The sequence below is a fragment of the Salvia hispanica genome, chromosome 1 (assembly GCF_023119035.1).
Source record: "Salvia hispanica cultivar TCC Black 2014 chromosome 1, UniMelb_Shisp_WGS_1.0, whole genome shotgun sequence".
Lineage (NCBI taxonomy): Eukaryota > Viridiplantae > Streptophyta > Magnoliopsida > Lamiales > Lamiaceae > Salvia > Salvia hispanica.
Genome location: NC_062965.1, coordinates 26,943,582 through 26,958,395, shown reverse-complemented (window position 1 = coordinate 26,958,395; position 14,814 = coordinate 26,943,582). Strand labels below are relative to the sequence as shown.

The following is a 14,814-nucleotide window of genomic DNA, read 5'->3' as shown; positions in this document are numbered from 1 at the left end:
AATCACACTCCAAATATCTTAATCCAAATAATATAATATACTTTCTTTTGGTAAAGCAAATTTGAGTTGAAAAGATGAAATCATCAACGTCTGAGAATCTCTGTCGTCGATTTTCACTTGCTGAACTCAACTTAGCCACCAGAGATTTCAGCGAGGAGCATGTGATTGGGAAGGGTGGCTTTGGTAAAGTCTACAAAGGCTTCATTGATAATCAACTGCGGTGGCCATAAAGCGGTGGTTAGCATCAAATCCGAGTCAAGGGGAGACCGAGTTTATGGTGGATATTGAAACACTAAGTAAATTCCGACATAGTAATCTAGTCTCTCTGATGGGTACTGTGATGAATAGGGAGAGATGATTCTTGTTTATGACTACATGTTGAATGGAACACTAGCAGATCACCTCCACAAGCTATTGAGTGATAGCAACGGCGGTTCTACTCTCTCGTGGAATGAAAGACTTAAGATATGTATAGGAGCTGGGCGAGGTTTGGACTATCTCCACTCTGATTGCTCCATCATACACCGTGATGTCAAGCCTACTAACATCCTTTTAGATGAAAATTTCATTGCTAAAGTTTCGGATTTTAGGTTGGCTAAACATTTAAGGAATGATATCTTGCAGAGCCATGTCATCACAAAGGTTAAGGGTTCATTTGGGTATTTTGATCCAAGTTATTTTACCACGGGTTTAGTTACAAAGGGAAGTGACACATACGCGTTTGGTAAAATATTGTTGGAGGTATTGAGTGGGAGACCCGTGGTTGAGGAAAAGTTTGCAAAGGATGAGGTGTGCATGAGCATATGGGCTCAAGAAAATATTCGAAATGGAAAAGCAGACCACATTGTAGCTTCAAATTTGAAGGGAGATATCTCGGAAGATTGCCTCAAGACATTTGTTGGGGTTGCTGAAAGTTGTTTGCATCCTGATCCGTTGAAACGACTCACAATGAGTCGTGTTGTGGCGCAGCTTGAGTTAGCCCTTGAACAGCAGAAGAGGAATGGATCAGCAACACATATATTACTATATTGGTCATCTGGTAAATGTGAATTCTTTCTATGTGTATATGTACTTTACAAATATTGGATGTTTAAGTTGTGATGAATGATCTTGATATTCTTTGTGTTGGCTGGTTATGGTGGCATAGGATCAACAGCAAAGGATCATAATGAAATCGAAGTTGATATGCTGTCAAAGGCCTTTCCTACCACTGCCATGAAAGAAGACGATGTCTTTTTCTTTCTATTCGGTGAAACAAATGACATTGTTGGTAATTGTTTTAATGTATAATGAATTCGCAAGAATCCGGAAAAATGGAGAGGATGCATCACATAAAATGATCCACTGCATGCCTAAGCATGTATTTGAATTTAGAGCAAAGGTTTGGAGTTACTGTATTACACAATGCTAGCAACAAACTACAGTACAAAAATATGAAACAAGAGAGAGATTTGTAATTTCCAACTAGTAAACAAAAAACACTGTTTCTCAACCCTTTTGATTAAGTTAAAGCAGAATAAGAGCATCCGCAACGCATGGAAATATAGGAATAGATTGTATTAATATTGTTAATTTAAGTAATACTACTAATGATAAAAAAAAAACTTCAATTTGATAGTAATTACATTTGGACAATTTTTGTTCAAACTTAAGTAGCATTATAATTTCGAAGGCATAGAGCAAAATCTTAAGGAAAAAATAGATTTCAGTTGGATACTAGTAAGTTCGAAAATATTAAAACAAGCCAAAGAACTATTTTTATTAAATTAATAATATATATAACTGAATACATTGAGCATACACAAAATCAAACTACACAATAACTATACATAGAAATCAATCTGTGTGACATCACCAAATAACTCCTAATCTAACCATGTCTTTTAGAATTTAGTCATCCCGCGTTGCACTCTAAGTTTCTAACGTAACCCTTTTCGCCTCATTCGGCTCCCCACGAGTTCCTCAATATCCAATATTTTTGTCCCATCGAGCGTTGTGATTTGGTTTCAGCTCCGTGAGTGTTGTGATTTGGCAGCGCAAAAGGCACAACTCGAGATCTTGAACAACTTTACCCATGTTTGGACGAAAATGAGATGTATCTTGAAGGCATAATTGAGCAAGTCGAGCCATCTGTTTTTAAAACAAAGAATCATAATCATGAAATCAAACGCATTAATAGACATATCAGACAAACAAGTTATTTACCTTCTTAACTGCCTCGGGCGGGTACTCTCCTTTTAATCTACCATCCACAATCTCGTGTACCTTTTTCGAATACAGCTGTGGTAATGCCTGGTGTCATGTTATTTTATTAAAACTTATCATACATAGTAATTGCATACACGAAATTAAGACACGTTGAGAAAGAAGAAGTTGTTGTGCTGCATACCCATGGCACAAGGAGATGCTGCCCCTCTTCTCGTCGCGTGTTATCATATAATGTACTACCTGTCAAGAGCTCAAGGAGAATCTCACCAAAGTTGTAAACATCGCCTCGCCTGTCATCAATGTGTAGATTACGATGGCTTATATTCACAGCAGAATAATCCATACAGTAGCATAGAGTCCATAGACTAGGATGAATATCTTAGCAGTTTCATCATCACAAACTAAAATATTTCTGGATCTGATGTTATGATGGATCAGTCCGTTGCTATGAATGTAGCATAATCCCCTGGCGACCCCAAGAGCGATTTCGATTCTTTGGGACCATGTTAAAGCCGGATATCGCTTTGAGCATGTGCCTATGTCTTGCTGTTGATGAAGAATGTCGTATAGGGACCCTCGTGGAGCGAAATCATACGCCAAGACCTGCTCAAAGCCATCCAAATTGTAAACAACAAGTTTGACCACGTTCTCATGCTTCACCCAGGATAATGATTTTGAATCCTACAAAGCATGTGCTATAACTAAATTAGCTGTTCCAAATTGATGGTAAAACTTTTTTTCATCCATATATGCCAATATATTATATAGCTATTCCAAACCTTAGCTCTAAATTCATGCTTAGGCATGTAGTGGAGCCTTTCAATAGTTACATCCTCTCCATTTTTCAGGACTCCTGTGAATTTATTACGCATGGGACTTTCATCATAATCAATAATGTCCTTTTTTCACCGAATAGAACGAAAGGGACATCATCTTCTATAATGGCTGTGGCAAAGATGGCCTTTGACAACTTATCAACTTCAACCTCATTTTCATCCTTTGTTGTTGATCCTGTTCCACCATAACCAACAAACACAAAGATTATCAATAGCATTCAACACAACTTAAACATCAAATAATTGTACACAAAGAAGGAATTCACTTTTACCAGATGGTATGACTCTATTCCAAAATGGCCAAAATTGTAATTTTTGTGTTGCAGTCCCTTTCGTCTCCTGCAGTTCAAGGGCCAACTCGAGCTGCGCCACAACTCGAGTCATTGTGAGTCGTTTCTTCGGATCAGGCTGCAAACACTTTTTAACAACCCCAACAAACGTCTTTAAGCAATCTTCTGAGATATCCCCCTTAAAATTTGAAGCAACAATCTGGTCTGCTTTTCCATTTCGAATTTTGTCTTGAGCCCATATGCTCATACACACCTCATCCTCTGCAAGCTTTTCCTCAACCGCGCGTCTCCCACTCAATACCTCCAACAATATTACCCCAAACGCGTAAGTGTCACTTCCCTTTGTAAGTATACCAGTGGTAAAATAACTCGGGTCGAAATACCCAAATGTACCCTTAACCTTTGTGAAGACCTTACTCTGTAAGATATCATGTCTTAAATGTTTGGCCAACCCAAAGTCCAAAACCTTAGCTGTGAAATTTTGATCTAAAAGGATGTTAGTAGGCTTGACATCACGATGTATGATGGAGCAACCCGAGTGTAGATAGTCCAGACCTCGCCCCGCTCCAATACATATCTTAAGTCGTTCATTCCACGAGAGTGTCGACTGATTGTATAGGTGATCAGCCAACGTTCCTTTAGACATGTAGTCATAAACAAGAATCATCTCTCCATGTTCATCACAGTACCCAATAAGAGAGACTAGATTACGATGTCGGAACTTACTTTAGTGTTTCAATCTCCGCCGTAAACTCAGTCTGGCCTTGGCTGGGATCTGATGTTAGCCGCCGCTTTATGGCCACAACAATTGAGTCATTATCAATGAAGCCTTTGTAGACTTTACTGAAACCACCATTTCCAATCACATGCTCCTCGCTGAAATCTCCGGTGGCTAAGTTGAGTTCAGGAAGTGAAAATCGACGGCAGAGATTCTCAGGCGTTGATGAATTCATTTTGCTCAAGTTTGCTTTACCAATAGAGTGTAGATGAAGGAAAGTAGGAAACATAACAATAAGGTTGACTTGGTAGTTGATCATTTTCAACATAAATAATCAAAATGTACAACTCTAACAACCCTCTTCATCGTACTCCCTCCGTCTTCCATATAAATAGAATATATTTTCTTTTTCAGAATGCATATTTGTTTATATAAATCTTTTTTACTTTATCATTATTTTTGTTAGATTTCTTTTACTTTGTCAATTAAGATTAATATTCGTGTCATTCTCAAATACTCTATTGTTGTGGAATAGAGTGAATATTATATATTCACATGAAAATGAAGAACAATTTTATGTACTAATTTACAAGCTTTTCTTTTCTTTATCACGCTCAATTATGTAAGATTGAAAATTAACAATTTACTTCTAAAAATCATAAGTCAAAATGTTAGAATTTTGGACTGTAATTAATTTTATGAGTATAACTATCTTTTAGTTGGTCAATAAAAGTGATCCATCAAAGATTAAATTTGAGCTAAAGGGTCTTATATTCTCTATAAATATAAGATCGAATAGAAAATATATGATCCTATGTTTATTCTTTATAAATGTAAGCTAGGTTTATTATCCGTCGACGTCAGAATAACGTTTTCATATTTCTGTATTCTATCTACTACATATAAAAAAAGAAACGTGTTTGATCTTATGGAACATCATATCAATTTCACCATTCAAATCTATATGATCAATGTACACTTCCGCTCTATAGTTTATACTTTTCTTCGTTGTTTTCTTGTATTAATCATCATAGAAAACTTTATACTCCATCTGTCCCGCTTTAGCAGTCCCATTGACTTTTCTGCCATCTTTTTGTAAAAATGATAAAAAATAGTTAAAGATGAGAAATGGTAAATTAAGAGAGAGAATAATATAGATAAGAGTCTTATCTATATTATTGTCTCTCTTACTTTACCATTTCTCCACTTTAACTAATTTTTTTTATCATTTTTACAAAGAGATGGCAGAAAAGTCAATGGGACTGCTAAAACGGGACGGAGGGAGTGTAATACTAGTTCGTACAATAATTCAACGATCAAAATAAGTAAAAAAATTTTTAAAAAAAATACTCCATTATTTAGTGAATCAAGTAATGAAATAGTAGAGATTGAAATAAACTAAATAAATCAATTATATAGTACTATGGAAGAAAATAAAGTAAGAGAAACAAAGATAAGTGAATAAAGAATAATGTAGGGGTTCGTTCGGTACACAGAATTGAAATTAGAATTTAATTTGGAATTTAACTTTTATTCAATTTTAAATCATTTTTTTTAGGTAAAAACGCAATACAAAATTGAATTCGAAGGAATTGATATACATTGTGTGCGTGTATGTGTATGTGTGTGTGCAATATATGTATAGACTTATAGTGTATGTGTAGTGTGTGAAAGTGTCCATTATTACTTTTGATATGAAATTCAAATTATGGAATCAAGAGGAGTTAGGCACATAACTCAATTCTAAAAAATCAAATTTTTTTTGTGGTACCAAACATTGTATTGGAATTATAAAGCTCCAATTCCAAACATCGGCCCCACCGTCTATGTCTCATCATGTTCCCGTGGCTATGCCATCAGCACCACTACCCCGGATTCCCGTCGCACGATAGAAATTGTTGTTGCCACCATCTTCATCCGGCATGCATACTTCCTCTCTTGCCACTGTTGATGCGTGTGTACAAACAAGCCCACCACCACATCCCAGCAACTGAAACTGGAAATGCAATACAAAACCTAAACGAAAACCATGGTGAATAGTACTCCCTCCGCGCACCAATAAATGTCCCATTTGCTATTTTTGTCCGTGCATCAATATCCCATTTGCTTTTATACTACTTTTAGTAATGAAGCCCACATTCTACTAACTTTATTTCACTTACATTTCATTATAAAACCAATATAAAAAAGACTAAATGTCCTTTTTGATCCTTAACATATGGAGATTTTATGATTTTGGTCCAAAATATTATCTTTTGAATTATTCGGTCCTTCACAAATAAAAACGGGTCACATTTAGTCCGAATTGGACGGAAATGGTTAAATTTAACAGTCAACGATGATTAATTGAATTTTGACCGGATTAGGTTAATAATTAAGTTAATATTAAATTAAAATTATTCTGACCGGAGCTGGTCCCCCCTCCTCCGCCGTCGGAGCCGGTCCCCTCTCCTCCGCCGCCTCCATACGGTGTCAACCACTGGCTCAATCTCCCTCCTCTTCTAGCAAAATCAACACAATAGCGAGCCCATTTCCTCTTCCTCCTCTTCATCTGCCTCTCATCTTCCTCCTCCATGAAACTCTCCAAATCGATCCTCAGCCCCCGACCACCACGTCCGCCCTAACAAGGCCTCCCCTTTCCTCCCCAAGAAACGCCTCGAAACCCCGAGCCATCCTCCCCCAAAGTCACCTACATCGGCCAAGTCAGAGTCAAATCAAGGAAGAAGAAGAAGAAGAAGAAGAAGAAGAAGAAGACCAACCGCAACCTCTCTGTTAAGGACCTAAATCCCTAACGATCCGATAAAACGGAAAATAACAAGATAAAGATAACCCGACGCCCGTGAGGGTCGGCGGAGGAGATAAGGATCTGGACGGCTGTGCGCGGGTTCCAACCCATCGAGCAACGGCTATAGATCAGACATACGTTCCGGCTGTGCGCGGAGACCTTCCGTCGGGCAGCATGTAGCGTAGGAAATTATGGATTCAAAGCATTTCGCAAGGCATTTGGCCAAAATAATATATTCATTGATTCATTGATTAGATGATTAAATATGATAACAAGCTCTCCTATTTATAATACTAGAATACTACCCTAACTTATTGAATAAGAAAACAAAGATATGGAAAAGATATGGTGACATAAAAGATACTAAATAATAAGGAGATATGATCGTATCAACTCCCCCACGGTTAAAATCCGCCTTGTCCTCAAGTTGGAAACCACAAACCGACGACGATAGTTGAAAGCAAAAGCTTTAGCGAGGCATCTCCTTCTGGATCAAACACACACCGAACAGCTGAACGTCTCCCTTTATCACCTACATCAAAAATCAACAAAGGAGACCCAATGTTGTCGGCAAAATTCCATGCCAAAACGAAAAGCTTGTCCATGCCTCTCAGAATGCTCAAACATGGCGTGTCATTGCGTGGAGGGATCATCCTTGCATCGGTGTCGAGCGATGTTAATTGAAGATTCAGACTTGGGACATTACCGACATTCAAATCCACATAGACACAATGTCACGCCCGCATTTTCTAAGGATAGAAAATACGGTGGATCGCGACTAGGGGAGGATTAAAGAAGCGGGGAAGAAAGGGGAAAAAGGGCACAACTCGACTATAGCTTGGAATAAATGGGATAGCCCGAATAAAAATCAGAGTATCATTTCAACAATCAACAAATCCAAATGGAAATATCTCAACAATACACAAACTCAAAAGAAACAACATTTAGCGGAAGCATTTCGAGAGTAGAATAATGCTATGTATGAAGACACAACATATTCCGACCATTTGATAAACATCTTCTTCACTTTTGTACTCAACACCCACCGCGCTCGTCACTGCTCAACCTGCACATTTTTTAAAACAAATGCAGGGCTGAGTACTTGATGCACTCATCGGACTCATGCCGAAAACATTTTTATAAAAATTGTTTATCATGCCATTAACGAGTGACCTCGGGGTTTTAACTTTGAAAGGACCCGAGTCACTAAAACATTTCACCAACATCATCATCACCATCAACCTCAACATCATCAACATCACCATACCATATCTGAACTACATGACAAGGAATGTGGCCACATTCCAAGTCACTAGACCGGCCAACTCAAAGAGATAGCGCACGATCTACTGGGTGTACACCAGCCTGAGTAGGTACTCACTCCCTACTCAGACCCGAATTCGATTAACCATACATGGCAAAAGCCACTTCAGATAGGTCCCACATCAACACAAAAATATGGCATGACAAACATATTTTGCACCATTTAAAAATGAACATACTTAGGACATAGTCCTTATTTAAAAAGAAAGCACACCTCGTTCTATTAAATCCTTCACTTGTCAATCCTTCCCGTTCTCAAATATTATGCAAAAATCATCCTTTTTAAAAGAACATAATATGCAAAAATTATACTTTAAGAAGATAATTTAATTTCAACAATGCATACATGTATAAATCTTACCCTTCGGTCTCTCTTTGGAATTTCTAAAATATATGTGATGTTAGCACATTGTATTCATCCTTCTATTGACTCCGTCCGAGCTCTCGTCATTCTTGTATTCCAATTCCAGTCCGACTCAAATAAACAAGCAGCCTAAGTCTCCTAATTAACTCATTAGCCGACATCTGTAAATATAACCCCATTCCGTCCTACTATTTATCAATAATGTTTGAAATCATATCTTATGGCCAAATATGTTAAATAGTAAAAGTGGCCATACTTATCTCTCTCTTTCTCATTACGCAAATTCCAAAAATGGCATTTGAAAAAAATGTCCAGTTCCTTCTTATGTCATCCAATTCCATCTGCATTCTCTCCCGCCGTCTCCGTCGCTCAGCTCTACCAAAGCTGATGATTCCCTCGACCTCTCGGTCTCTCATCCATCTCCGTCGCTCCAGCTCGGCTTTCGTCATCGCCGTTCAGCCGAGCAGCCGCTGTCCGCCATTCGCTGCTGCTGTCATGCCCTGAGCTGCCTGCCCGGTTTATCCAGCCTCGGCTGTTCACGGAGAGCGTCGCTGCTGTCCTTTATTCGTCTCCTCTTTCTCTCTTTCTACCGTCATACATCGCCATCTCCCTTCCTCATGCTCGCAGCCTCTCTGCCGGTCAGAACGCAACGTCGTTGCTGTCACGGTGGAGTTGAAGCCTCCCGCCTCAACATCTGCCGGAGTCTAAGAGTCATTGAATCCATCTCATTCCACTCTGCTCCCTGCCATCGCTGCCGAACTGCACCGTTGCGAGATCAAGACCGTCGCTGTGTGTACAGGAAACAGATCTATCGTCGCCTTGCGCCACCACTGCTAATTCGGCGTTGTCGTCACGGCCAAGGATCAGTTGCTATCGCGCCCTCTGATTGCTGTCGCTGCCTCGGTGTGATTCACTGTCATCACAGCTGCTGTCCGTCGCCGCCCTCGCAGCACATCCGCCGCTGCATTTCCACCGCCTCGCACCCTCTCTCTTTTCCTCTCTCGGTCGAAGGTAAGGCTGCACTTCCCCGGTCAGAATGCAGCGCTGCTGTCATCACCCAACGCCGGTACTGCTGCTTTGCTCCCTCCGTCAGCCAGTCTCTCCTCTCTTTACGTCATTCCCCGATCGGGAACTGAAAGCCATCGCCTCTCCGTCGCAACCGATCGCCGCTGCTGTTCGTAAGCAAGTTCGCTGCTGCCGCTGCCGCCCCGCTACAGCCGCTGAGATCGCCAACGTTGTTGCTCCGCCGGGACAGCCTGCAGCTGCGCCTCCGATTTCTCTCCTCTCCCGTCTCCTATTTGATTCCATTTTAACTGTAGGATATGGATTCCACTGCTTTCTCTCAATTTGCTTTCAATTTCAGCAAGAACCGACGCCTTCATTCTCTTATCTCTCTCTACTTTCAGTTAATATGATCGCGAAAAAATACAAGACTCCAGAGTGAACGTGGATAGTGGTATGTATAAACTGAACGTCAAGTCTTCTGTTGAGATTTAGCAGGGATTTGCTCTTAGCGTTAGCATCAATTGTGGTAACCGAAAAGGAAGTGGCGAAGAGCTCTAACTTGAAGAAATAAAAGCTAACTCAGTCTTCTCAAATATTGGGCTTCGAAATAAAATTTCATTAAGGAAAATTGGGCTTGGACAAATAAATAAATTGGTGCGGAAAAAGAATAATAGATATAGACCCAAAATGTAATATTCTTCTCTCGATAAAAGAAACAAAGGCGAACAAATTTACAGATGCACAAACGACGTCTTTCGTTGACAAATAAAAAGCCATAAATGTAACATCCCGAATTTCCGAACCCTAATCTTAGAGCCCTAGAATTAATTATTGATGACGTGGAAGATACGAATTACTCCCTCCGTCCAGCAATAGTAGTCCCATTTCTCCAAGGCACGGGTTTTAAGAAAGTTTTGGAATGTGTAATAAATGGTGTGTGATAGTGGAATTTGGGACCCAACTCAATTGTGTTAAACATTTTTGCTTCATCTTGCATTCAAGATTGAAAAAGAAGCTGCCAAATTTTTTTTTTCCTGCATTGCATACCATTTCAATGAATCCAACACATAATGAAATTTATTTCAAGCTGCCAATATATTCATGTACATAAATTAAAAACTGAATTTAAAAAAACCCTCAACTTAAACAAAATGTCTTCCATTACTAGCAAAATGAGTGGAAATCTGCTCCAAATCTGAACCAAAATTTCAAATCAACCACCATCCATGGCATAGCTTTCAGATCTGGAATTTTCCATCCGAAATCCGAATCTTAACCCATAGAAGGGGGTTAGGGTTTCAGAGTGTACTGGAGAAGAGGAGGAGGCGGCGTTTGGGAGGAGGAGGAGGAGTAGGTGGCGGTGGCGGTTGGGAGGAGGAGGAGGAGGCGGCGGCGGCGATGACGATTGGGAAGAGGAGGAGGAGGCGGCGGCGACGGTGGCGATTGGGAGGAGGAGGAGTAGGCGGCGGCGACGATTGGGAAGAGGAGGAGGAGGAGGAGGAGGCGGTGGCGACGGTGGCGATTGGGAGGAGTAGGCGGCGGCGACGGTGGCGATTGGGAGGAGGAGGCGGCGGGCGGCGATTGGGATAGTGAGACCGAGAGTGAGAGAGAATGAGGGAGAGAATGAGGGTGAGAGAGTGAAATTAAAGTTGGGTGAGGTGTATTTTTGATGAGTGAATTTATTGCATGAGTTTCTTTGACCGGGAAGTTTGAAAAGTCAAATTTGTTGACTATGTGATGTGGCATGTGATTTATTGAATTATGAGATTATGTGGTAAATTAATTGTTTAAGGGTGAATGAGAATATTAGAGAAAATTTCCATAAATACTTGCCACCCAATTCTTGAGATTTTCGACCCCCTTGAATTTTTGAAGAAGAAATTCTATTTTTCCGATTTAATTTATTTATTGGGATATTTATCCAAATTAAATCCAAGACCCAATTATTCCTTATCTCTAGGAGAAAATCAAAAACCCCCCCTTATTTTATTAAGTGATTTTCGAAAATCACTATAGTTGGGAAGGGAAGAATTATTTTATTTGATCCTTTAATTGATTTCTTTCCATACCTAGAATTTAAAAATTTTACCAAATCTTTCCATACTTCAAGAGATCTTGCCTTACCTTATTCTAGGCAATATTAAAAATCCATGCCTTATTTAAAGGACATATGAGACGCCACTTTCTACTCCAAATTGGGAGAATTCTTATTTTTATTTTGCTCCGTGATATTTTATTCTACTCCGTAAAATATACCAAAACAAAATCTTGGCTAAATAAATAGCCTAATTTTCGAAACCTTCATGATTGTGCCTTAGGGCATATTTTTGGTATTTCTTCTTCCCTACTCTATAATATTGATTATTTAATTGTGGAGAATAACATCTTACCAAATATTCTAAAGATCTCATTGGACTCTATAAATAAGAACCAAAACCCCTAACCCTAGCCCCCATAATTTTCGAAACCCCCTCCCCTCACTCTCTCAAATTTTTCTTCTTCCACACTCCAATATTTTTTCATCCTTTGAGAAGAATTAGAGTTTGAACGCCAAGATTCTTGAAGAACCAAGTCTCTACTTTGTTTCTACCGATCGTTTTCTTAAAAGGTATTTTGTTTATGAGTTCTTATTCTTCTTCTTCTTTTTCTTCTTCTAACCGATTAATCGGTCTTCTTGAACCCTCATGCATCTTGGTTGAGTGAAAGTGGGATAAAAGGGATTTGGGAATATGTTCATGTGTGTGTGTGTGGCGTGTGTGTGTGTGTGTCGTGTATGTGTGTGTTGTTGTTTTGTGTAGTGTGTGTTTGATGGCTAAATATTCTTGTGTGATAAACATGATCTTGATTAATTAGTAATGATAAGATAAATAGATGGGAAAAGGAAAAAGGTATTGAGACATGCATGAGTAAGAGTAGTATTGAACCTAATTTGTGATATGTGCTTATGTGATTAAAAGGTGAAACTTTGGTTGCGAAGCCGGATAACGGAAAAGCGAAACTACTTGAAAACTAAGCAGTCGAGGTGGGCTTTACTCTAAAAACTCTCTTTTATTTTATCAAAATATTGTTTGGTGTTATAAGGGTGGTTTAACTGTTATGCCATGCCTATGTCTGTTTTATTGTGATATTGTGCGTCCGATGCCTAGTTTGTGAGTTCGCTCCATTGGGCTAGGGCTATGGATATGTTTATACGAATTCGGGTCTGAGTATGGGCCGCAAGCCCTACCAGGCTGTGTACACGATGGGATCGGGAGCCGTCCTTGCTAGTCGGCCGGTCTCGTGGGCGTAAAGTGTGGCCACACTTTCGTCGCACCATGGAATGATTGTGATTATTGATTTTGTTGAGGAAAATGGGGACTTATTTTGACTGGCCAGTCTATGAAAATATATATTTTGTGATACTCGTGATATTTCTCTTATAACTGCTTAAAACTCGAGTTCACTTGGTAAGGGTGGCATAACTTATAAAATGTTTTGGCAATGAGCTCACTGAGTATTTCAAAATACTCAGCCCTGCATGTGTTTTCCTTATGTGCAGGTTGAACGATGACGAGCGGTGGCGGGTGTTGAGCATGATAACTAATTAATATGGATATGTTGAACTTCAAGCGTAGTTGTGTCTTCATACATAGCTATTCTTTCTCTTGGTCGCCTTCTGCTGAATCTTGATACACTTTAGAATTTGTTTTGGGATATTTGCATCTTGCCTTCGGTTTGAGGCCTTAGCCTTTTTCTTGTGATTTTGTCTTGGATATTATGTCGTACTCTTAAGATGGTTGATCGTCATTTATGATACCTTTCTTCTTTCTTTTAAACTTCTAGGTTAAGTAGTTGTTTTAAATGCTCTGATGATTCCTTTAATATTTTGGCCAACACTCTTTTAATGAAACCCTAGCTTATGTTGAATTCGTTAGAGTCGGTTTTGGTAGCAGCCGCCGCATTTATTGTACCCTAGGAAGGCGGGCTGTTACACACAAGCAAGTGCATGCGAACCGGTGTGAACATCCCCTTTCTTACCCAACTCTTCCACTTTTAATTTAAGCACATCCCTAAACAACCTTCACTTCTCTTCCATTTCCTCTTGATTGTCCTGTTTTTTCATATCAAATCCAGCCTGGATGTCATTAACACCCTAGCTCGGCTTCTCCGTCAACACACTAAAATCTTTCCCTTTCGGCTCTAAACTAGATCGAAGGGATTCGACTTTATATTCTTTCTCCAGCAAAGTCTCTGTATCTTCTCTCATCTCCAAATCCTTATGTGTTGGAACACTAAGATCATCAATCTTCTCATCATATGCCCGTACGAGCACTTGCCGCGGCGTATTGTCGGTCTTGACGATCTCTTCGAGGGACTCGTCATTTGGTACAACAAGATTAGCACCCCCATTGTGAGCGGCATTGTTGGGAACATCCTCAACTAGATTTTCGTCAACAATATTCTCCTCAAATTCGCACTTCAACCGGGCGAGGAGGGCAGCTTGCTCCAATCTATAAACACGCAATTTCTCGTTGTAATCATTCACGGCAGCTAGTTGGGCCGGGCAAGGCGAACGGACCTTGAGACTGGGAGCAACAACAGGCAACGACGCTGTGCGGTTAGAGGTGCCCACGGTTCAGGAACCGGAAGTTACGGTTCGGAACCGCCGGTTCCAGTTTTAGAATTGTTGAACCGAAACCAGAACCGAACCGCGAGGGTATTTCGTGCCGCGAGGGTGTTTCATGATTCCGGTTCCAAAACCGCCGGTTTCGGTTTCAGTTCCGAACCGGCGGTTTTTTACGGATTTTCACGGTTCCGAACCGTCGGTTTTTTTTGCAGTTCTGGCTTGATTTCACGATTTTTCGACGATTTTTTGCGGTTCCAGTTTGGAACCGCCCGGAACCAGCGGTTGTGACACGGTTTCGGTTCAAAAATGTTTGAACCTGAACCGAACCACGGTTCAAAAATCGACGGGTTCGGTTCGGGTAAATTCTCACGGTTTTGGTTCGGAACCATAACCGGCGGTTACAGTTTCGGTTTTAACAGCCGGTTCGGTAAACCTTGGGCAGGTCTATGTGCGGTGACACAACGATCGGTCGCACTTTCCGAGAGTCCCAATAGGTAGACGAGCGCGGAGGCTGGTCCGGAGTTTGACTGGTCACACGCGCGAGCTGATTGTACAGGTCCGGCGGTGGCTGTTCGGCGGAGTAGCGGGGCAGGTGGGATGCGGCCTGGACTCACATCGCTCTCACCTCCTCCTGAGGATGAGGTAGGTCCCAACACGTCTCCGAGTGCCGGGGCCGGTC

General features: G+C 40.4%; 1 protein-coding gene and 2 pseudogenes across 1 annotated transcript; 1 reads left to right on the top strand and 2 right to left on the bottom strand.

The window, feature by feature from the left end:
• The first annotated feature begins 74 nt into the window (after nucleotides 1–74).
• LOC125192802 lies at nucleotides 75–1,290 on the top strand (annotated as a pseudogene).
• A 595-nt stretch (nucleotides 1,291–1,885) lies between these two features.
• LOC125198276 (PTI1-like tyrosine-protein kinase 2) lies at nucleotides 1,886–2,696 on the bottom strand. Its single transcript, XM_048096677.1, has 3 exons — nucleotides 2,390–2,696; nucleotides 2,206–2,292; nucleotides 1,886–2,130 (listed from the first exon to the last, which is right to left on the bottom strand). The coding sequence occupies exons 1-3, from the start codon at nucleotides 2,549–2,551 to the stop codon at nucleotides 1,963–1,965; spliced, it is 417 nt and encodes a 138-aa protein (XP_047952634.1). The 5' UTR covers nucleotides 2,552–2,696; the 3' UTR covers nucleotides 1,886–1,962.
• Nucleotides 2,643–4,287, bottom strand: LOC125192796 (annotated as a pseudogene).
• Nucleotides 4,288–14,814: the final 10,527 nt, after the last annotated feature.

Excerpts from the sequence above, each read along its gene's own strand:
- LOC125198276 (XM_048096677.1), bottom strand. The coding sequence starts at position 2,551 with ATGGATTATTCTGCTGTGAATATAAGCCATCGTAATCTACACATTGAT. Across the intron at positions 2,293-2,389 it reads AGCATCTCCTTGTGCCATGG|GCATTACCACAGCTGTATTC; the intron begins GTATGCAGCACA and ends ACATGACACCAG. Across the intron at positions 2,131-2,205 it reads CGCCCGAGGCAGTTAAGAAG|ATGGCTCGACTTGCTCAATT; the intron begins GTAAATAACTTG and ends TTTTAAAAACAG.